The sequence below is a fragment of the Hypanus sabinus genome, chromosome 1, assembly GCF_030144855.1.
Source record: "Hypanus sabinus isolate sHypSab1 chromosome 1, sHypSab1.hap1, whole genome shotgun sequence".
In the NCBI taxonomy this organism is placed as follows: Eukaryota; Metazoa; Chordata; class Chondrichthyes; order Myliobatiformes; family Dasyatidae; genus Hypanus; species Hypanus sabinus.
In genome coordinates, this window is record NC_082706.1 from 125,782,232 (window position 1) to 125,806,044 (window position 23,813).

The 23,813-nt window shown below is 37.4% G+C and overlaps 1 protein-coding gene across 15 annotated transcripts in view; it reads left to right on the top strand.

The window, feature by feature from the left end:
* LOC132397252 (focal adhesion kinase 1) overlaps nt 1-23,813 on the top strand; it is a 545,830-nt gene that overhangs the window by 344,703 nt on the left and 177,314 nt on the right. For all 15 annotated transcript variants that reach the window (XM_059975823.1, XM_059975834.1, XM_059975802.1 and 12 more), the window contains 3 exons: nt 11,627-11,734; nt 14,419-14,536; nt 19,506-19,536. In XM_059975823.1, coding sequence (XP_059831806.1) covers nt 11,627-11,734; nt 14,419-14,536; nt 19,506-19,536 — 257 coding nt within the window. The remainder of the gene's footprint in view (nt 1-11,626; nt 11,735-14,418; nt 14,537-19,505; nt 19,537-23,813) is intronic.

Genomic DNA, 23,813 nt, shown 5'->3' on the forward strand with positions numbered 1-23,813 from the left:
AAGACCCGGAAGTGACGACAACACAGACATATTTGAAGTTCAAAAACAGCCCGAATAAAAAAACTGACACAAACTGGTACAAAAAAAATAGAATTAGAAAACAGACCATCCCCCCACCCCCCGAGAAAAAGCCAAAATATGACTTAAAAAGAGAAAAAGTAAGACTAATCCTACCCCCATGTCAGCTGAAGAACACTCCATATAAAAAGGATATATATAAAAGAATCACCCCGACTTTAAAAATAAAATCGCTATAATAAAAACCATATTTCTAAGTATAGTTAGTTGTAAAAAGAATAAAAATATAATCACTAAAAACAATTATAACTCGGGCTCTGGCCCAGACAAAACAAAAAATATTTAAGCTGAGATAAGCGATACCATTGTCTGGGAGAAACACGAAAAATATAAACATAATGCCATCTTAAGCAAAACCAAAAATCTTTTCCAAAAAACCACCATCTTAATCAAGGAAAAATTTACCTTCAAAGAATTAAAAATATACCTTCAAAGGAACAAAGTTAATAGACAAGTATGTAGTTAAATGATTAAAGTGTATAAGGCAAAACAATTAACATGACGCAAACACACTTTAACTTGAGTATAAAGTGTAGGATGAACCTACACCAATAACCAGATTATAATTCTGGTTTAAGAGATCGAGAACCATCTTATACGATCAGAATCAATCATTTATTAAAGACTGGTGTCTGTAGCAGTAGGGAAGTTCTCCTCCAGATATTTTCTCACTTCTGAAGTTGAAAGGAAAACTTGTCGTGGAGCATTCGACGGAGAAATTCGAAGCTTCGCAGGGTATAGAAGCGCAGGTTTCAGATTTTTCTCATAACATTCAGCCATCAACGGTTTAAAAAGAAGCCTTCTTTTTAAAAGATCTGAACTAAAATCTTCGATCAGGCGGAAGGAAAAATCTTTGATTTTAATCATTCCTAGTCGACGAGCTGCTCTTATAACTTGTTCTTTGTCATGTACATAATGGAACCGGACAATTATCACCGAAGGTTTGTCTGTAACACTCAGTGACCGACGCCAAATTCTATGTGCCCGATCCAATAAAGGGGGGTTATTCGGGAAAATTGTCGGAAACGCTTCTTTTAAAAGTTGAGCAAAATATTTCGAAGGGTCATCTTTTTCTATGCCGTCTGGAAGACCAAGTATACGTACGTTCTGTCTTCTGGAGCGATTCTCAAAATCGTCACTCTTGGCTTTAAGGGCTTCCATCAGCTTAATGGTCGAAATTAAATCCTGTTGCAGTTTTCCAATAGTCAAATCTCGCTTCCGAGCTTCTTCTTGCAGAGACATAATAAGAGCTTGTTGCTGTTTAATTACTAAATCCGTCTTAACCATGTACTCTTGAAAAACCTTTATATCTTCTTTAAAAAATTGTTGTAGTTCAGCAAATTTTTGATTCAAAACCTCCATAAACAATTCAAAAGTTAATGGTGTTTGTTGTGTCGGAGCCTGCTTTTTTCCGTTACCGTTCGGATTACGTCCGGGATCCCGTCCCTTAGACCTGAGAGACATTTCTGTTTGCATATCATCAAAAGTTCACAACAAACGCTTGGCAGGAAATCCAAAAAAAAAAGAATAAAGAAACTTTCGGTATAGGTAAAAATAAGCTGAATAAGGGTGATCAAAGGTTAAAAAAAGTAAAAGTTATGGAGCGAATCCAAAACAGTACTCACTCCATGAGCGTCTCCAGCTGACCCACAAACTTCCCTAAAGGTCCTGGGGAATATCCTGTCAGGACCCGGAGATTTATCCACTTTTAAATTTCTTAAAAGCGCCAGTACCTCCACCTCTTTAATTGTCATAGGTTCCATAACTTCCTTACTTGTTTCCCACACCTTAGACAATTCAATATCCTTCTCCTTAGTGAATACCGAAGAGAAGAAATCATTCAAAATCTCTCCCATCTCCTTCGGTTCCACACATAGCTGACCACTCTGATTCTCTAAGGGGCCAATTTTATCCCTCACTATCCTCTTGCTTTTAATATAACTGTAGAAACCTTTCGGATTTACTTTCACCTTATTTGCCAAACCAACCTCGTATCTTCTTTTAGCTTTTCTAATCTCTTTCTTAAGATTCCTTTTACATTCTTTATATTCCTCGAGCAATTCCTTTACTCCATGCTGCCTATATCTATTGTAGACATCCCTCTTTTTTTGAACCAAATTTCTAATATCCCTTGAAAATCATGGTGCTCTCAAACCTTTAACCTTTCCTTTCACCCTAACAGGAACATAAAGATTCTGTACCCTCATAATTTCACCCTGAAATGACCTCCATTTCTCTATTACATCCTTCCCATAAAACAACTTGACCCAATCCACTCTCTCTAAATCCCTTCGCATCCCCTCAAAGTTAGCCTTTCTCCAATCAAAAATCTCAACTCTAGGTCCAGTCCTGTCCTTCTCCATAATTATATTGAAGCTAATGCTATTGTGATCACTGGACCCGAAGTGCTCCCCAACACATACATCTGTCAGCTGACCTATCGCATTCCCTAACAGGAGATCCAACACTGCCCCATCTCTAGTCGGTACTTCTATGTATTGTTGCAAAAAACTATCCTGCACACATTTCACAAACTCTTGGAATGATTGCTAACATTGCATTGGCCTTCCTCACCACATTCTCAACCTGCAAATTAACCTTAGGGAATCCTGCACAAGGACTCCCAAGTCCCTTTGCACCTCAGGTTTTTGTATTTTCTTTCCATTTAGAAAATGGCCCTTTCATTTCTTCTACCAATGCACATGACCATACACTCCATATTCCATCTGCCATTTCTTCATCCATTCTCCTAATCTGTCTGTCCTTCTTCAGCCTCTTTACTTCCTCAAAACTGCCTACACCTCCATCTATCTTCGTATCACCTGCAAACTTTGCAACAAGTCATCAATTCCATTATCCAAATCATTGACATATAACCTAAAAACACAGAACCTTGTGGAACACCACTTGTCATTGACAGCCAATCAGAAAAGGCTCCCTTTATTCTCACTCTTTGCCTCCTGCCAACCAGCCAATCTTGAATCCATGCTAGTATCTTTCCTGTAATACAATGAGCTTGTTAAGTAGCCTTATGTGTGGCACCTTGTCAAAGGCCTTCTGAAAATCCAAGTATGCAACATCAACTAATTTTCCTTTGTCTATCCTGTTTGTTATTTCTTAAAAGAATTACAACAGATTTGTCAAGCAAGATTTTCCCTTGCTGACCAAAGCCTATTTTATCATGTGCCTCTAAGTAGCATGAGACCATTCTTAAATAATCAACTCCAACATCTTTCCATCCTCTGAGGTCGGTCTAAGTGGCCTATAGTTTCCTTCCTTTTCTGCCTCTCTCCCTTCTTGAAGAGTAGAATGACATTTGCAATTTTTCAGTCTTCCAGAACCATTCCAGAATCTATTGTTTCTTGAAAGATCATTACTAATGCCTCCACTATCTCTTCAGCCACTTCTTTCAGAACCTTAGTGTACACCGTTTGGTCCAAGTGATTTGTCTCCCTTCAGACCTTTTAGTTTCCCAAGAACCATCTCTATAGTTAGGGTAACTTCACACACTTCATGACCCCTAACACTTGGAACTTCCACCATACTGCTCGTGTCTTCCTTGAAGACTTGACGCAAAATACTTATTCAGTTTGCCTGCCATTTCGTTGTTCCCCATTACTACATCTCCAGCACTTGTTTTCCAGTGGTCTGATATCCACTCTTGCCTTTCTTTTACACTTTATGTATCTGAAAAAACGTACAGTATACTCTTTAATATTATTGGCTGGCTTACTTTTGTATTCCATCTTTACTTCTTAATGACTTTTTTAGTAACCGCTGTTGGTTTCTGAAACCTTCCAAATCCTCTAACTTCCCTCTAATCTTTGTCCTATTATATGCCCTCACTTTTGCCTTTATGTTAGCTTTGACTTCTTTTATTAGCCATCTTTCCTTTAGAGTATTTCTTCCTCTTTGGGAAATACATATCCCGTGTCTTCCAAATTGCTTTCAGAAATTCCAACCGTTGCTGTTCTGCTGCCATCCCTATTACTGTTCTTTTCTAATCAATCCTGGCCAACTCCTCTCTCATGCCTCTGTAATTCCCTCTACTCCACTGTAATACTGATACACTTTTAGCAGCAGCATCTCAAATTTCAGGGTGAATTCGATCATGTTGTGATCACTTGCCCTAAGGTTCTTTTACCTGCATATTGAAGTCCTCCATGACTATTGTAACATTGCCCTTTTGACATGTATTTACTATCTCCCAGTGTAATTTGTCGGCCGCATCCATACTACTGTTTGGGCGTCTGTATACAGCTCCCATCAGGGTCTTTTTACCCTTTCAGTTGCTTGGCTCTGTCCACAATGATTGAACACCTTTCAACCCTATGTCACCTCTTTCTAATGATTTGATTTCATTTTTTACAAACAGAACAATGCCACACTCTCTGCCTTCCTACCTGTTTTTTCAATACAGTGTTTCTGGACATTAAGCTCTAAGCTATAATCTCTTTCAGCAATGATTCAGTTATGCCTAAAACATCATACCTGCCAATCTGCAACCATGCTACAAATTCATCTCCCTTGTCCCATATACTGCGCACAGTTAAATACAACACCTTCAGTCCTGTGTTCACTCTTGTCAATTCTGTCCGCTCTAACAGTAGCCTCTCCTCACTACAAATTGCCTGTTAGTAAGCCAGCTACCTCATCTTCACCATGACTATCCTCCTTTCCTGTGATACTTCTTGCATTGAAATATATGTAGCTCAGGGCAGTAGTCGCACCATACTCAGCCTTTTCATGTATTCGAAGACCATACAGAATCAGAATCAGGTTTATTATCACCAGCATGTGATGTGAAATTTGTTAACTTAGCAACAGCAGTTCAATGCAATACATAATTTAGCAGAGAGAGAGAGAGTGATAACGAATAAACAAGTAAATCAATTACGTATATTGAATAGATCATTTTTAAAAATTTGCAAAAACAGAAATACTGTATATTTTTAAAAAACTGAGGTAGTGTCCAAAGCTTCAAAGTCCATTAAGGAATCGGATGGCAGAGGGGAAGAAGCTGTTCCTGAATTGCTGAGTGTGTGCCTTCAGGCTTCTGTACCTCCTACCTGATGGTAACAGTGAGAAAAGGGCATGCCCTGGCTGCTGGAGGTCTTTAATAATGGATGCTGCCTTTCTGAGACACTGCTTCCTAAAGGTGTCCTGGACACTTTGTAGGCTGCAACCCAAGAATGAGCTGACTAGATTTACAACCTCTGCAGCTTCTTTCGGTCCTGTGCTGTTGCCCCTTCATACCAGACAGTGATGCAGCCTGTCAGAATGCTCTCCATGGTGCAACTATAGAAGTTTTTGAGTGTATTTGTTGACGTGCCAAATCGCTTCAAACTCCTACTAAAGCATAGCCAATAATACTACATGCTGGAGGAACGCGGCAGGTCGGGCAGCATCTGTAGAAACGAGCTGTCAGCGTTTCGGGCCGAGACCCTTTGTCAAGACTGAAGAGGGAGGGTTGTACGTGTTGCTTTGACCACAGCATCTGCAATGTACTTTGTGTAAAGTATAGCCACTGTCTTTCCTTCTTTATCACTACAGTTGGCCCTCCTTATCCATGGGGGATTGGTTCCAGGACCCCTCACGGATACCAAAATTCGCGGATGCTCAAGTCCCTTATTCAACCTGTCTAAATGTGATGGACCTTAGGACCCAGCGAAACCCCAGACCTTATTTAATCTGTCTCAGTGCGATGGACATTAGGACCTGGAGGCAGAGATCTGAATCCGTAGTATTTCTGTTCACAAAAGTAATCATGAACGCGATTGAAAATAAAGTGGAAATAATAAAGCAATCGGAAAGAGGTGAAACACCATCAGTCATTGGAAAAGAGTTAGGCTACGTTAGTCAACGATCAGAACAATTTTAAAGGATAAAGTGAGAAAGGCTCTGCCCTGATGAAAGCTACAATTATTATTAAGCAACGCGGTGGTTTAAATATTGGGTTTTGGGTTTTTGATCCTCCACATCAACTTGGCACGGTGGAGAGCGCACTCGGGAGCGGTCTGTCCTGAGTCCCGAGAACTTCTGTTCCCGAGCCCGGTGCTGAAACATACATTCTTAAGTGTTTTATATGCATAGAAAGGTAAAATACATACTATATACTAAGACAAACATTTGACTAACTGATGATAAATAATACCAGATGTACCTGTTCCATCTTTCTTAGTAAGAGAACATCCGATTTTTTTTCGATCCCGATCCACGATAACCCACACACATCCTCCTGTATACTTTAAATCATCTCTAGATTACTTATAGTACCTAATACAATGTAAATGCTATGTAAAATAGTTGTTATACTGCATTGTTTAGGGAATAATGACAAGAAAAAAAAGTCTGCCCATGCTCGAACAACAAATGCTGGAAGAGCATTTCCGGGTTTTCGTGATTCGCGGTTGGTTGAATTTGCGCATTTGGATTTCACAGTTAAGGAGGGCCGACTGTACATCAGTATACTGGAACCAGATTAGATCCTCAGAGATCTTGACACCCAGGAACTTGAAGCTGCTCACTCTCTCTACTTCTGATCCCTCTATGAGGATTGGTACGTGTTCCTTCATCTTACCCTTCCTGAAGTCCACAATCAGCTCTGTTGTCTTAATGATATTGAGAGCCCAGGTTGTTGCTGCGACACCATTCCACAGGTGACATAAGTGGTGGTGTTCCTCGAAAGCTATCTATATTGTGATTTTCCAATTAACAAAGCTGTGTGACCTGTGTATGTGACAGGAGATGCAAGTTTTAAAAAAGTTATTCACTCTTCCCCACCCCACCCCCACAAATTCTGTAAGAGTGAATTTTATTCCATTTCCCAATTTTCTGAGTAGTGGTTTGTGAATTTTGCAAGGGTAAGTTCACATTACCTGAAGGACCGTAACAAGAGGGTCACCTGTAATGGTAAGATGGATATTTCATTTGATGCATTCAGATAGAATATAAGCTTTTCATAATGATGAAGAAATACTGAAGAAAATGAACTGGGTCTCTGCTACAACACTTGACCATCTTGGATTAATTATTTCACCCCATGTACATTCATAGGTAAATTGAACAGTTGGGCCGTCTGGGAGAATGGTGCATAATCTGAGAACATAGGATTGTAAAATACAAAGTGTATCTTCAAATAAAATGAGATAAACACTTTTATCAAGCAAATACAATTCTTGAACTGTAGTATACTAATTTCCTACATGGAGAACTGCTAGATCACATTTTTTCATCTTTATTTAACATAGTACAGTTTTTGTGTCTTCTCCATTCTCTTCTGAGGATGTAGGCTCAAATGGAATGCAACTTTATTGGACAGGCAGCAACCAAGCACCCTACCCAGCTGTCTTTTTATTTGTGAGCCCAGGCCTGTCTTTCAGCTGTGACTCAATCCTGTCATTGCCTGTTGACCATGAACAGTCACATATGGTTATCGGTTAAAGATCAAGAGGAGTCTTTGCCATTTTTCCTCTCCTTTGTTTTGTGTCTTTGAGGCCGGTTGCTGTTTTCTATAAGAGTAACAAGTTCAACGCTGGAAAAAAAAAGGCACCTTCCTTTTCTATATTCAACACAACTGTGATGAGGAGATTACTAGAGGCGTTAGGAGATTTCCCTAATGGTTATTTATTTTATTTTAGATGGTATTATTGAAGACTTATTTTGTAATTAGTCTGAATATGTCATGTCTGAAAAAGAACTGGTGGGTGACACATTAGGTAAATTGATTTCTTTGTCAGAAAAGCTTTCATTGATTATTCTGTTGTAATCTTCCTTTTCTTTAATAGTAATTGATTAAAAAAATAATAGTTTCTTTCAAAACAAGTAACTTGCTCACTTTCTGTGAAATAATTGTTCTATTTCTTTAAATCAGAATCAGGTTTAATATCACTGGCACATCATGAAATTTTGTGTTTTGAGGCAGCAGTACAATGCAATACGTAATTTAAAATGATATATCTATATAGTATTAAATAGTGAAACAAGAGAACAAAAAAGTGAATTTGATGTATTATGAGTTTATTGTCCATTCAGAAATCTGAGGGCAGTCAGGAAAAAACTATTCCTGAATAAATATTTGATAGTTGTGTTAGATAGCCCCACGGTTGTTTGTATATTTAACAATAAAACCTGGTATTTTTTGCTCAGGTTTTGCACTTGTAAATACAGCAACTTATGCTGGAGTAGCCATGGGGAAGTGACACTGGAAATTCTAATTAATTGTATAAAACCAAATGTAAAGTTTTTAGTGATTCAGCACATTTTAGAAAATCTACAGAAGTAATTAGTTATTAACAAACATTTAGTCAGTAGAGCCTTGGAGACATAGATGGATCCAAACAGAGTATGCATTCATAAAGTTGCTTTAGAAAACAGAAGAGGCTAAGCAATGGTTTCAGTTTGTTACTGGTCAATGGTCTTGTGTACTTAGGTCATATCACTTGCCAAAATTTGAACTCATTTAAACTGAATTTGATCTAGTGTAGCAACAGTAACTGGAAAACAATGTGAGTTAGTGGTTTGTCAGACACAACTGCAGTCCATTAATGATAAGTTAATCAATAATCTGTGTGCATGTGTATGCCTTTGAACCTGTTTGTGAATCATGTAAAAAATGCCCCATTAAGGGTTTAATTAATGAAAGTTTCAATGATCAGTATTGAAATTTTTATAACTTTTTTTGTTCTTGTGTACACAATTCTGAAAAAATGCTGGGGTGTTCCTTTTGGTGAACGATAATGATTACTAGAGTGTTGTGTTTTTTTCTCTCAATCTTTTTCAACTGAACTGATTATTTGGTTTTTATATTGTTGCTCTTTGGGAGAGCTGCCTATGGGAAAGTAGCAGGTAAAGTGCTTCAGGGTATTCTCAAGTAAAGAAAAATGGAGAATGTTTTTCTTTAAAACACTGATACTTTGCTTGGAGCGCCATCTTTCGGAATGTTTTATTTATGGTGATCAAATGGTGTCTTAATATCCATTCTTTTTAAAATGATTGCTGTAGTAGAGATATTTTGATTTCCTTTGATTTTCCGCAGGATCAGCAGCTTTTAATGATAATTACAATACAGGTTGTTGGAGTAGACCATTGCACTTATTTTTAAAGAGAATTGCATCATGAGAAAGCATTTAAAAATTTAAGCAATAAAAACAGATTCATGAAATATTCAACAGGTCAGGTAGCATTTGCTTTGAGTTGAATAACTTTTGCTAGAATTAGAAAAGTTTAGTGGTATAACTGGGTTTACGCAATTACGTAACAAAGAAAAGTTGAACAAAAGAGAAGATATGAAATATGGACAGTACAGTAGCATAGTAAAGTGCACAACTTTACAGTCTCAGCAATTACTGATCATGATTCAATTCCTGCCACTGCCTATAAAGAGTTTGTATGTTCTTTCCATAACCATGTGGGTTTCTTCCAGGTGCTCCGGTTTCCTCTCACATCTCAAAGACATACAGGTTAGGGTTATTGAATTGTGGGCATTCTATGTTGGTGCCAGAAGGGTGATGCACTTGCAGAATGCCCAGAACACTCCTCACTGATCTGACCTGAAGCAAAATGACATTTTGATGCATGTTTCGTTCTTTCAATGTATATCAAGCCAAGTCAAGTCAAATTGCTTTTATTGTCATTTCGACCATAACTGCTGGTAATGCAGCAGCAGATAACTAATGTATTATCAAAGTACATATATGTCACCATATGCAACCCTGAGGTTCATTTTCTTCTGGGCATACTTAATGAATCTATAGAATAATAACATAACAAAATCAATGAAAGACCACTTAATTTGGGCATTCAGCCAGTATGCAGAAGACAGCAAGCTGCAAATACAAAAGGAGAGGAATAAAAATGATAAATAAATAAGTATCGAGAAGATGAGATAAAGAATCCTTGAAAGTGAGTCCATTGGTGTGGGAACATCTCAGTGATGGGGCAAGTGAAGTTTGGTTCAAGAGCCTGATGGTTGAGGAATAGTAACCGTTCCCGAACCTGTACTTTCTTCCTGATTGCAGCAGGGAGAAGAGAGCATGTCCTGAGTGATGGGGTCGCTGATGATGGATGCTGCTTTCCTGCAACAGAATTTCATGTAGATGTGCTCAAAGATTGGGTGGGCTTTGCCCATGATGGACTAAGCCGTATCCACTACTTCTTGTAGGATTTCCCATTCATGGACATTAGTGTTTCCATAGCAGCCTGTGATGCAGCTAGTCAATATACTCTCCACTGCACATCTATAAAAGTTTGTCAAAGTTTTATATGTCATGCTGAATCTCCACAATCTCCTAAGGAAGCTGTGCTTTCTTTGTAGTGCCATTGTGTGCTGGGCTCAGGACAGGATAATAACACCAAGAAATTTAAAGTTGATGACCCTCTTCACCTCTGATCCTGTGATGAGTATTGCCTCATGGACCTCTAGTTTCCTTCTCCTGAAGTCAATAATTAACTCCTTGGTCTTGCTGACATTGAGTAAGAGATTATTGTTATGGCACCACTGATCCAGATTTTCAATCTCCCTCCTATATGCTGATTCATCACCACCTTTAATTCGGCCTATGACAGTGGTGTCGTTAACAAACTTGAATATGGCATTGGACCTATGCTTAGCCACTCAGTCATAATTGTAAACTGAGTAGAGCAGGGGGCTAAGCACACAGTCTGAGAATTTATCCTTTTATATGAGAATTATTAGTTTTATTTTGTCTTTGTTTGATCTTAGATCAGTTTTCAAGACAGTCCAGTGAGTTTTTCCATTGTTATTAAACCTTATGTGTACTTTTTTTTGTTCCAAATTACAAGATTATTAATGGAACTTAAATTCCACAGCTGCCATGGTGAGATTTGAAATCTAACCTCTGGATTGTTCATCAAGGTCTCTGCACTATTTTCTTAACTGCTGCAACAACACCATTCACTAGATCACTGCAGCTTTATCAGATTTTCTCAAGATAACAATAATCCTCATTTATTTCTTTTATTTAGAACTACTTTTGGTAATTGTTTTATTAATATTGCTTGTACTGAGGGAGTGGAAAAACTTAGTTTTGCAAGCTATCCATTCTCACTTCAAAACATAAGTACGTTGTGGTAGTACAACAATAAAGTGTTAACAATATATAGAATATAGTGTTACGGTTACAGAGAAGGTGCATGCAGGCACCATGGTGGGGTTGAGGTCAAGAGTTTAGTTTGGTCATGTTTTTGTACGTGATTATGGATCAAACGGGCATCAGGACAGTTAATTTGGAATATATTACAGCAATCAATTTTTATTTACTGTATTTAATATCTTTAGAGAATTATTTACATTCAGAACTGCATGACATCTTTCAATCTTTAATTATCCTGCCAAAGTCTTGTAATTACTTGTGAATCTGATCTCTGAGCTTCAAAATAAAAAGAGTGATTTGTTTTTTGTTATGTGGAGATTTTGTTCCCTGGGGCCTGTTAGTTTTTGCTGGTGGGACGTTATTGGAAGGACACACACAACTTAGTCTTTTATTAATTGTTGTAGTAATTTAAAGAAAACTGTTTTTGTTCACAGCCAACTCACCTGGCTAATTTCAACCAAGTGCAGACGATTCAGTATTCGAACAGTGATGACAAAGACAGAAAGGGAACTTTACAATTAAAGATAGCTGGAGCTTCAGAGGTAAGGGCAAGAATTAATTTGAGTAGAATACCAAATGTGCTGATCTTTTGATGAGATATAATCGGGGAGTTGGAATGCTTGATTTTTTTTCATTCAAAACTGATAACTTTTGCTAAGAATTTTTAAACCAGTTCAAAGCCCCTCACCAGCACATACAAAATACTAATAACGATCTCTCGGATGTTTGAACACTATTTAAAGATCTAAAGATATTAGACATATTCCAGTTGTTCTTTGGCTATGGCTATGAAAGTGATTAAGCCAGTAATATGCAGGATCGTTCATTTGAGAAGATAATTTTCTTTGTTGACAAAAACCAGTTAATTTGACATTGTAATGTGTTGCTTTTTTACTAGTAACTATATTGGTATATTAAAATATGCAGTGTTTGTGGAATTAATTTTAAATTAATAAATAGTGGTGCTGGAAAGTTTGTGAACCCTGTCGAATTTTCTCTAATTCTGCAAAAATGTGACCTAAAATGTGATCAGATCTTCATGTAAGTCTTAAAACTAGATAATGAAAACTCAATTAAATAAATAACACAAAAACATTATACTTGTTCATTTATTGATTGAAAATATGATCCAATATTACATGTATTTGTTGGAAAAAAGTTTGTGAACCTTTAGGCTAATGCCTTTCACAAAAGCTATTTGGATTCAGGTGTTCTAATCAATGAAATGAGATTGGAGGTTTGGGTTGTACAGGTGCCCTGCCCTATAAAAAAAAAGGCACACAAAATCAGATTACTGACAGAGCCTGCTCTTCTCAAGAAAGATCCATTTATGTCTAGCACTTCTCGATCAGAACAACTTTCAGAAGACCTTAAAGAAGAATTGTAGAGGTGCATAAAGCTGGAAAAGGCGACAAAAGTTTTTTTCTAAAAACCTGAGTGTACATCAGTCCACAGTAAGAGAAATTGTCTACAAATGGAGCAAATTCAGTACTGTTGCTACTCTTCCTAGGAGTGGGCATCCTGCAGAGATCACACCAAGAACACAGTAAGCAATGCTGAAGAAGATGAAAAACAACCGAACAGTCATAGCAAAAGACCTGTAGAAAACTCAAGAACTTGCTAAAATCTCTGTTCATGTGTCCATTATTAAAATAAAACACTGACACCACGGAAGAAACCACTGCTCTCCAAAAAATGCATTGCTGCATGTCTCAGGTTTGCAGAAGACTACCTGGATGTTTTACAATGCTTTTGGAATAATGTTCTTGGACAGATGAAAAAAAAAACGTGAATGTTTTGTCAGAAATGCATATTGCTATGTTTGGAGGGAAAAAGACTGTGCACACCAGCTTCAAAACCTCATCCCAACTGTGAAGTATGGTGGAAGGCTGCTTTGCTGCCTCAGGGTCTGGACAGCTTGCAATTGTTGAGGGAACAATAAATTCAAAATTCTATCAAGACATTTTACAGGAGAATGTCAGGGTAGTGGACCCATCACCTAAAGCATAACAGAAGTTGGATAATGCAACAAGACAATGATCCAAATGACAAGAGCAAATCAACAATGGAATGGTTTAAGAAGATGAAAATTTGTGTTTTGTAATGGCGAACTCAAAGTCCTGACTTTAATCCTGTAGAAATGTTGTGGAAGGACCTGAAGCAATCAAATTCATGCAAGGAAGCCCACCAACATCCCAGAGATGAAAGCAGGTTTGTAAGGAGGAATGGCCTAAAATTCCTCAAAGCCGATGTGCAAGACTGATCAATAGTTGCCAGAAACATTTTGTTTAAGTTCTTGCTGTTTAAGTGGGTCACGCCATTTACTGAAAGCAAAGATTCACATATATTTTCCAACAAGTACGTAATATTGGATCATTTTTTTCTCAATAAATAAAAGTATAATGTTTTTTTAATTTATTTAATTGAGTTCTCTTTATCTACTTTTAGGACTTCCATGAAGATCTGATCATATTTTATGACATATTTATGCAGAAATAGAGAAAATTCTACAGGGTTCACAAACTTTCTAGCACCACTGTACATTGAATTGCACTCTTTGACATTGCATAATGGAAGATAGAGTTCATGTCTGCTTATTTGTCAAACCATTCATACTTACTGCCTGTTACGCCGCTGCCATTTATAGCAACAGTGAAGGTACTCCATTTCTGGTGGTGTTCAAGGCTTCTTTCATCGTGTCGGTAGCTTCCTCTCAGTTTTCATTACCGCTGGTCAAGCAAGTTCCAGGTGAAGACTCAGGAATGCCGTCACATTGAGACGTAGAAGGATTCTTCCTTGCTGTTTGCATAACAATTTTGTTTAACCAGTCAGGGTTGTTGGCCCTGAGTTGAACCCCTGAAACTGGAGGACAGATGGACCACCATTAGTATGGCCTCTACCCTTTGACCTATCTGGCATGGGTGACACCACCAGGAGCCAAAGCATAAAGCCCTGTCTCCAGCCAACGTAGCTCTCTAGATCATTGAGACATTCAAGCCTCCAGAACAAACTAGATTGTGGTCCTTGTGGAGGAAATCACTCATAAAGTTGTTGGCAATTGGTGCACATACAGAGACAGAAGTTGGTAAAATCTCATTCCATTTTTATGGCTGTAATGATACATTGATATTTTCAAATTTGACATTTTGAACAGAATTTGATTCATCTGAAGACATCAAACTGTTGGCATAAACCATACATTTACATAACTTTGTGTTATTTTCAGCCTTTGACCATAACAACTCCATCGTTGAACATCGCAGAAAACATGGCAGACTTGATAGATGGTTATTGCCGTCTTGTGAATGGAGTTGTGCAGTCATTCATTATCAGGTCCCAAAAAGGTAGGTCCAAATGTTTTCTCTGTTTTATTAATCTACAGGTGATAATTAGGAACTACATTTAAGATAATTTTCAGAAGAAAAATAACTAATCTTCAGCAAATGGATGATATTGTTAAAATTTGAAATTATAGCAAGTTCAACAGAATTTGTTTTGTAGGTTCATGATACTTCAGATATCTTCCAAATATTCTGCTTTGCCAACTTATGTTAAAATTGCTTTCCAAGATATATTGCATATCAACAGAAACTGAATATCAATAATATCCTCAGAAACACTAATTGGTGCATCATTAATCAATAGTGGATACTAGAAATGTACACTTATATTTTTACACATTTCTAAAGATTTAATTCCTATAATTTTGTAAGTATGAGAATTAAATAGTGTACACTTAATCACTGTTTATTTTAATTCATGCTTTATGAAACTCTTGCTTCATTCTAAAACCTTTTACTTCACAGCTGTTGATTAGTAAGTGTGCATGTTTGGTGTTAGGGAATGTAAATGATTTATTTTTTGTTACACATCATTGGCTTCAGCTTAATGCTTCATTTCCTGTTGGTTGCATAAAGTTTATACATTTGTATTAGCTCTTCATACTTGGGTAAATATTGGTGACTAGGTTAGTTGCAAGGTACATGTTACATAATTTTTCTTTAATCTATTTGGTACCGCTGATCATCATTGATGGTGACATTTCATGCTTTTTTTTAAGCGTTTGTGATCAAGATGAGTAAAAATGTTCTGACGTAAGTGTGACAAATGCTCATGGAATCATTCCAACCGAATTTGCCACAAGACCAAGGTTATTAAATCATAATTGCCATTCTCTGTATTTATGCACATGCTGTACAGTAAATCTTTGTGTTCCTCAGTTTTTTTAAAACCTTTGTTAAGGTCAGCCTCACCATCATTCTCCAGTATTTCTTTTTTAGTATCAATGAGCAAGTGCAGTTTTGCTCAAAACCTAAGAATTCAATCATGGACAGTGTGCTTCCAGATTTTCTCCCTGTTTACACAACCTAGTATAAGAAACAATTCTTTGTTTTCATATCTCTCCATCTTCATAGTGGCTCTTAGTAATATTTCACCCAGGTATATGATCAGTTTCCATGTTTATGCTAACAAAATATGCTTCAGTGTTCTGTCAGGATTTCCATTATTTCCAGTCTTTTGCATTGCTCAATTGCTTATACAGAGCAACTTTTTTGTATGATTTGCACATTTCTCAATCCATTAGAATGTTTTTGACAAGAACAGGCCATTCGTCCTAACAAAACTTGCCAAATTCCTTTTCACATAGTGTGTTGAAATAACTATCATGTTTAGATTTGAAAGTCTCTAAGGTACTACTCCCAACTACCCAACTAGGTAGTTTGTTCCATATGTCCACAACTTACTGTATAAAGAAATGCTTCCTGTTGTTCGATCTCTATCATCTACAGCAGGAGTTCCCAATCTTCTTTATGCCATGCACCCTTTCTGTTAACCGATGGGTCTGTGGACCTCAGGTTGGGAACCCCTGTTATAGAGGGAGAAAAAACATTTTCAGTATTTCATGAAAATGTCAACAGACATGTGCCTGTCATTTAATGGAGGATGATTTGAGACCAAGGATGTTGTAATGATGAGTGTGCAGTGGAGAACTAAGAAAATAGACTTTGTATGAGACCTTGTGAAATGAGTGCACAATATATACCTTAGTTGAATTTTGCTTGAGTCAAGTCAAGTCACTTTTATTGTCATTTTGACCATAACTGCTGTACAGTACATAGTAAAAATGAAACAACGTTTTTCAGGACCATGGTGTTTACATTGTGGTGTTTACAGAAAGATATTACAGAGATGTTGCACCAAATTTAGTCTTGAGAGGGGAGAATGTATAAACTCCTTACAGGTTGCAGCGGGAATTGAACCCGGGTCGATGGAGCTGTAAGGCATTGTGCTAACAATTATGCTACGATGCCGCCGCTATAGACATTATGTGGACAAGAAGGATTAGTTCAGTTGGCCATTTAATTACTAATTTGATTTAGCACAACATTGCACGCTGAAGGGCCTGTACCGTACTGTTCTAAGTACTGTGGATAGATTTCACATTCTTATTTGATGAAATCTGTAGTTAATTCAATGAAAAGGCTTTATTAAGCATTCTATAGTACATACTGCTGTATTGTAGAAGTATCTACTATAATGCTGTATTTTCCACTAGCCAGACAATCTTCACCCTCTTGTTCCCCATTTAAACCAGAACGTAATGATTATTGATTTTTTTCTAATCTAACTTTGAAAAACTGTTTTTAAATGATATGAGAAGATAATGCTGTGGAAAAATCTGGGAGATAGCTGCAAAATGCTTCATGGTTGGATGTCTTCCCATGCAGGATTAATTCTGATTCTAATTCAGCATTTAATACCATCATTCCCACAATCCTGATTGAGAAGTTGCAGAACCTGGGCCACTATACCTTCCTCTGCAATTGGATCCTCAACGTCCTAATAGGAAGACTGTAATCTTTGTGGATTGGTGATAATATATCCTTCTTGCTGATGATCAACACTGGCACACCTCAGGGGTGTGTGCTTAGCCCACTGCTCTACTCCTTGCATATACATGACTGTGTGGCTAGGCATAGCTAAAAATAACATCTATAAATTTGCTGATGATACAGCCATTGTTGGTAGAAACTCAGGCGGTGAAGAGAGGGCATATAGGAATGAGGTTTGCCAATAGTGGAGTGGTGCTGCAGCATTAACCTGGCACTCAACGTCAATAAAACGAAAGAGCTGGTTGTGGACTTCTGTAAGGGTAAGATGAAGGAACACAAACTAACCCTCATAAAGGGATCAGAAGTGGGGAGAGTGAGCAGCTTCAAGCTCCTAGGTATCAAGATCTCTGAGGATGTAACCTGGTCCCAACATATCAATGCAGTTATAAAGAAGGCAAGACAGTGACTATACTTCATTAGGAGTTTGAAGAGATTTGGCATGTCAACAAATACACTCAAAAACTTCTGTAGTTGTACTGTGGAGAGCATTCTGACAGGCTGCATCACTGTCTGGTATGGAGGGGCTACTGCACAGGACCGAAAGAAGCTGCAGAAGGTTGTAAATCTAGTTAGCTCCATCTTGGATGCTAGTCTACAAAGTTCCGAAGACATCTTTAGGGAGCAGTGTCTCAGAAAGGCACCGTCCTTTATTAAAGACCTCCAGCACCCAGGGCATGCCCTTTTCTCACTGTTACCATCAGGTAGGAAGTACAGAAGCCTGAAGGCACACACTCAGTGATTCAGGAACAGCTTCTTCCCCTCTGCCATCTGATTCCTAAATGGACATTGAATCTTTGGACATGACCTCACTGTTTTTTAATATACGGTATTTCTGCTTTTGCACGTTTTTTAATCTATTCAATATACATAATTGGTTTACTTATTTTTTTATTTTATTTTTTTCTCTCTGCTAGATTATGTATTGCATTAAACTGCTGCTGCTAAGTTAACAAATTTCACATCACATGCCAGTGATAATAAACCTGATACTGATTGTTTTCTAAGACATAATACTTATTTCTTATAGTTCCTCTAAGTCCAAATACGGTTTCAAATATCTACAATAAGCAGACTGCATTATAAGTTCACAGCAAATATTTAGAGAAGAGTTTCCAGAAATGAACAATTTGCACAGATGAGCTTTAATTAGATTTTTGAACTTGATATTAGTTTAAACAACTGGTTTTGTATTCATCTAAATAATTTCCATATAGGCTTTAATTTGATTTTTAAACCTTTACGCAGCTGATTTGGTATTCATCTGGGTAGTGGTTCAGCAATCCTGAAGCAGCTATTTTTCCAATGTTTTCGATCACTGTAACTTCCTCAATGCCTCCTTCTTGCTTACATGCACTCACAATAAATATTTTTCAGGCACAATTAATGTTTTAAGTCTTCTGTCTTCAAAAACCTCCCTTTCATAATTAATTTATATGTACATGTGGAAAAATTCCTATCTTTTTGAAATGAGTTTTTTTAGAAGTCACTGCAGGGAAAGTAGTTTTCTCTGTATTCTATCTTAGCTTATGATTTGTATGTAGTTGGATTCATGCACAATGTAACTGTTCTTCAGTTTCCTCCCAGAAAGAAATATGCAAAATGTGATGAAGCAAGTCTAAAAGATAAGACCAGTAATAATTGGTATTGGAACAAAAAAAAAATCTTAAAATACAGAATAATCTGACTGATGGTAGTTCTAATGATGCATTTATAATTAGAATGACCAAGCTTTCTGACAGGATGCCTTTTACAATTTTAGATTAAGAAAAAATAAAATCACATTTTATTTCTGTCATAGAGACAGGAAGTCCCCAATTCAAAAGCTGTAATGCGCAAGGAACAGCAGAGAGATTAAGTGTGGATGGTTGGATTTGCTGCTCATGCTTTGAGAAGTCCATCAGTGTTAAGAAACGAATAGCAGTATCAGCTCCCGCAGTGTTCTGAATTTATAACTTGAACCTTCTCCTCTAAATTGTGAAAATTGTTTGATGCAACATGGTTAATCTATAACCTATCATAGAAATTGTTTAACATGACCAAATTTCATCAGAAATCAAATTTAGCAGCAATGCAATCAAAAGCGAAATTAAGAGTTTTTGTCATGAATTCCAGGGTCAAAATGGCTGAAATGAATGTTTAATTTGAAAGTATGATTTCCACTTCAGTTTCTTCATGAACTACTGTATCATGTTCATAGATTCAGCTTGACTAGGTGAATAACGTTTGGTGTGCTACTTCAAGCTTTTCTTGGCCAGAAATAAGCCAGCAGTTATTACCAGGTGTCTTATGGAATTCTCAGTTCTATACCCTAATACTTTAATATAATGTTCACTGCCTTAGTTAAAAATTCATTAAATTGCAAGTAAAGATGGTGGATGCAGTTGTTAATATGGTTAAATTTATTTCTTTGTTTCCACAGAAGGAGAGCGTGCCTTGCCTTCCTTACCGAAGTAAGTAAGCATTAGAGCTTCAAGTAATTTGCATTGTTATCTGAATTAATAAGTTGTTGGCTTGATGCATTTTTACTGAATGAATATTTCTCTGCATGATAGTGTTTAAAGTAACTTGAAGTGCAATTTCTGAAATTCTGGTAGAAATGAATCTGGTTGTAAAGCTATGGAAGTATGTTAGGTTCCCAGGTTTCCCAGTGCTTCTAATACCTCATGGTAAGTAAGGACAGTAAAGAAAAAAATAGAAGATGCATTATCATGATGTCTTCATACCCTCCGTACACTCTGAAGCAATTCACAGCCAAATAATTGCAATTTAAGTGAAGTTATTATTAGCATGTAAAAAGTTAGAGTGGGAGAAAGATGGAAGATCCTTCTTTAATTCCCCAACAAAAGTTGCCAATTTTTCATTGGCCTCAGAAAAGCAACAACTAGAGTGTTGACTCATACTAGCTGTCATGAAATGCCCCTTACAGAAGGCAAAGCTCAGGGTAGAATTTTGTCCTTTGTTAAATTAGTCATTGATTTTATCATTAAGTTGATATCCCATTCATTCAGATGCTATTAAGGTTGAAGTATTTTAAATTTGTCTGAACAAACACCAATTGAAAATATTAAAAGTAAACGGAATCATTGTTAAACAAAGAATCTTTGCATTGTTTCCAAAACCTCTGCTTTACAACATCATTGAAATCAAAACATTTCTCTGAAATCGAACTATATCTGATTTGGTTCCTAACCTGAGAGGTGATTAACCAGTATAAGGCTAGGGAAAATTGCAGCAAAATATATTTAGCTCCCCATAGAAAATCATAACTTTCAACCTTTTGGGCAGAACTTTATAAGATCCACTAGCCTCTTAGTGAAGGAACTCGTATCAAAATTATCATGATTGGTTTTATCATAGACATACTTATACAGTATATAAATGTCACTGAAATTAGCTTTTTGCAGAGAAAGCACAGTATATTGCAAGATTACAACAAACAAAATAAATTACAAAAATTATACATGTGCAAAATAAATGAAGTAACCATAATGACACTGGTGCAAGATTGAGGGAGGGGAAGAGTGCAAAATGTAGTTTTGGGTAGTGCTAGGTTTTATGGGTTGATGGCATTACAGTTCCACAGTTATAGTGGGTTGTGAACTATTGGGGTAATTTCACCAATGTACAATATTGGCTGAACATTGGTTGGTAACTGTATCTACTTTCTGGAGTTTAGAAGCATGGAAGATATGTCATTGAAATACCAAAGGCATCTGATTGAGCAAATGTTCACAAGGGTGCCTGAAGAATATAAGATGAGGAAGGACAACCTGAGGAAAAGTTTCCCACTGCAACATCCCGTAAAATTAATGTTTGTCCTCATCTTGTAATGTACTTTGCTCCTGCTGCAAAAAGCTAATTTCTGTGGCAGCTATATGCCTATAATAACCATAAGATACAGGAGCAGAATTAGGCCATTTAACCCATCAGATCTGCTTTGTTATCCCTCTCAACTCTTCTTTCTGCCTTGTTTCGTAATGTTCGATGCCCTGACTACTCAAGAAATTATCAAACTCTAAATGCAGTATACTCAACGATTTGGCCTTCACATCTTTCTGTGGCAGTGAATTCCACAAATTCACTACACTGTGGCTAAATCAATTCCTCCTCACCTCTGTTCTAAATGGTAATCCTTCTATTCTGAGGCTGTGCTCTCTAGTCCTAAACTTGCCTGTTATAGGAAACATCCACTCAAGAACCACTCTTTCCAGACCTTTCAATATTTGATAGGTTTCAATGAGAAGAATTTTAAGGCCTTTGACAAGGTTCCACATGGAAGGTTAGTTAGGAAGGTTCATTTGTTAGGTATTAATATTGAAGTAGTCAAATGGATTCAACAGTGGCTGGATAGGAGATGCCAGAGAATAGTGGTGGATAACTGTTTGTCACGTTAGGGGCTGGTGACTAGTGGTGTGCCTCAGGGATCTGTAGTGGGTCCAATGTAGTTTGTTATATACATTATTGATTGGATAATGGGGTGGTCAATTGGATTAGTAAGTATGCAGATGATACTAAGATAAGTGGTGTTGTGGATAATGAAGAAGGTTTTCAAAGCCTGCAGAGAGATTTAGGCCAGTTAGAAGTGTGTGCTGAAAGATGGCAGATGGAGTTTAATGCTGATAAGTATGAGGTGCTACATTTTGGTAGGACTAATCAAAATAGGACATACATGGTAAATGGTAGGGCATTGAGGAATGCTGTAGAACAGAGTGATCTAGGAATAATGGTGCATAGTTCCCTGAAGGTGGAATCTCATGTGGATAGGGTGGTGAAAAACGTTTTTGGTATGCTGGCCTTTATAAATCAGAGCATTGAGTTTAGGAGTTGGGATGTAATGTTGAAATTGTACAAGGCATTGGTAAGGCCAAATTTGGAGTATTGTGTACAGTTCTGGTCACCAAATTATAGGAAAGATGTCAACAAAATAGAGTACAGAGGAGATTTACTAGAATGTTACCTGGGTTTCAGCACCTATGTTACAGAGAAAGGTTGAACAAGTTAGGTCTTTATTCTTTGGAGCGTAGAAGGTTGAGGGGGAACTTGATAGAGGTATTTTAAAATTATGAGGGGGGTAGATAGAGTTGACTTGGATAGGCTTTTTCCATTGAGAGTAGCAGAGATTCAAACAAAAGGACATGAGAGTTAAGGGGCAAAAGTTTAGGGGTAACAAGAGTGGGAACTTCTTTACTCAGAGAGTGGTAGCTGTGTGGAACAAGCTTCCAGTAGAAGTGGTAGAGGCAGGTTCGATATTGTCATTTTAAAAAAATTGGATAGGTATATGGACAGGAAAGGAATGGAAAGTTATGGGTTGAGTGCAGGTCAGTGGGACTAGGTGAGAGTAAGCGTTCAGCAGGACTAGAAGGGCCAAGATGGCCTGTTTCCGTACTGTAATTGTTATATGGTTATATGGAGAAGCCTTATTCTTCTAAACTCCCATGAATACGAGCCCAGAGCTGTCAAACACTACTCGTATGTTAATCTATTCATTTCTGAAATCAGTATCGTGAACCTTTCAATGCCAGCACACTTTTTCTTAGATAAGGGCCCTAAAACTGCTTACAATACTCCAAGTGCGATCAGACCAATGCCTTATAAAGACTCCGCATTACATACTTGCCCTTATATTCCAGTCCTGTCGAAATGAATGCTAACATTGCATTTGTCTTTCTTACCACCAACTAAACCTGCAAATTAACCTTTCATGAATCCTGCACAAGACTCCCAACTCCCTTCATACCTCTGATACGTGAATTTTCTCCCTGTTTAGAACATAGTCTGCTCCTTTGTTCCTTCCACCAAAGTGCATGACCATGCACTCCCCTACACCATATTCCATCTGACATTTCTTCACCCATTCTCCCAATTTGTCCCTTTGCAGACTCACTGCTTCCTCAGCACTACTTGCCCGTCCACCTATCTTTGTATCATCCAAAAACCTGGCTAGAAAGCCATCAATTCCTCCATCCAAATCATTAACGTATAACTTGAAAAGAAGTGGTCCCAACACTGACCCCTGCGGAACACCACTAGTCACCAACAGCCAACCAGAATAGGCCCCCTTTATTTCCACTATTTGCCCCTGCCAGTCTGCCAATCTTTGATCCATGCAGGCATTTTTTCTGTATTACACGGGCTTTTTTGCGCATCTTGTCGAAAGCCTCCTGAAAGTCTAAGTAAGCTACATCGACTAATTTCTTTGTCTATCCTACCTGTTATTTCCTCAAAGAATTGCAATAGTTTTGACAGCAAGATTTCCCTTTAAGGAAACCAAGATGACTTTGGCCTATTTTATTGTGTACCGCCAAGTATCTCGTAAGACCTCATCCTTGATAATTGACTCTATCTACCCAATCACTACAGTCAGGCTGACTGGCCTACAGCCTCCTTTCTTCTGCCTACCTCCCTTCTTAAATAGTGGAGTGATACTTGCAATTTTCCAGTCATTTAAGCAATAAACAACAATATTGTTATTGTAAATCAATAAACTTGATAATTTGATAAAGGAATTCTTTCTCGAAGAGGTTAGTGAATTTTAGAATTTCTTTTTCTTATACTTAGTCTTTGTACTGCCTGGCTTCCTGTTTGCACTGTTTCATGTAGGAGAGCATACATATAATATTTAAATTGTTTTCTGTTATTCCTGCAGAATTATTACACTTCTGCCCACACTTAACTCTATTTAATGACTGCTCTCATTACGTTTGTTCCTCCTTCTTACATTTTTGCA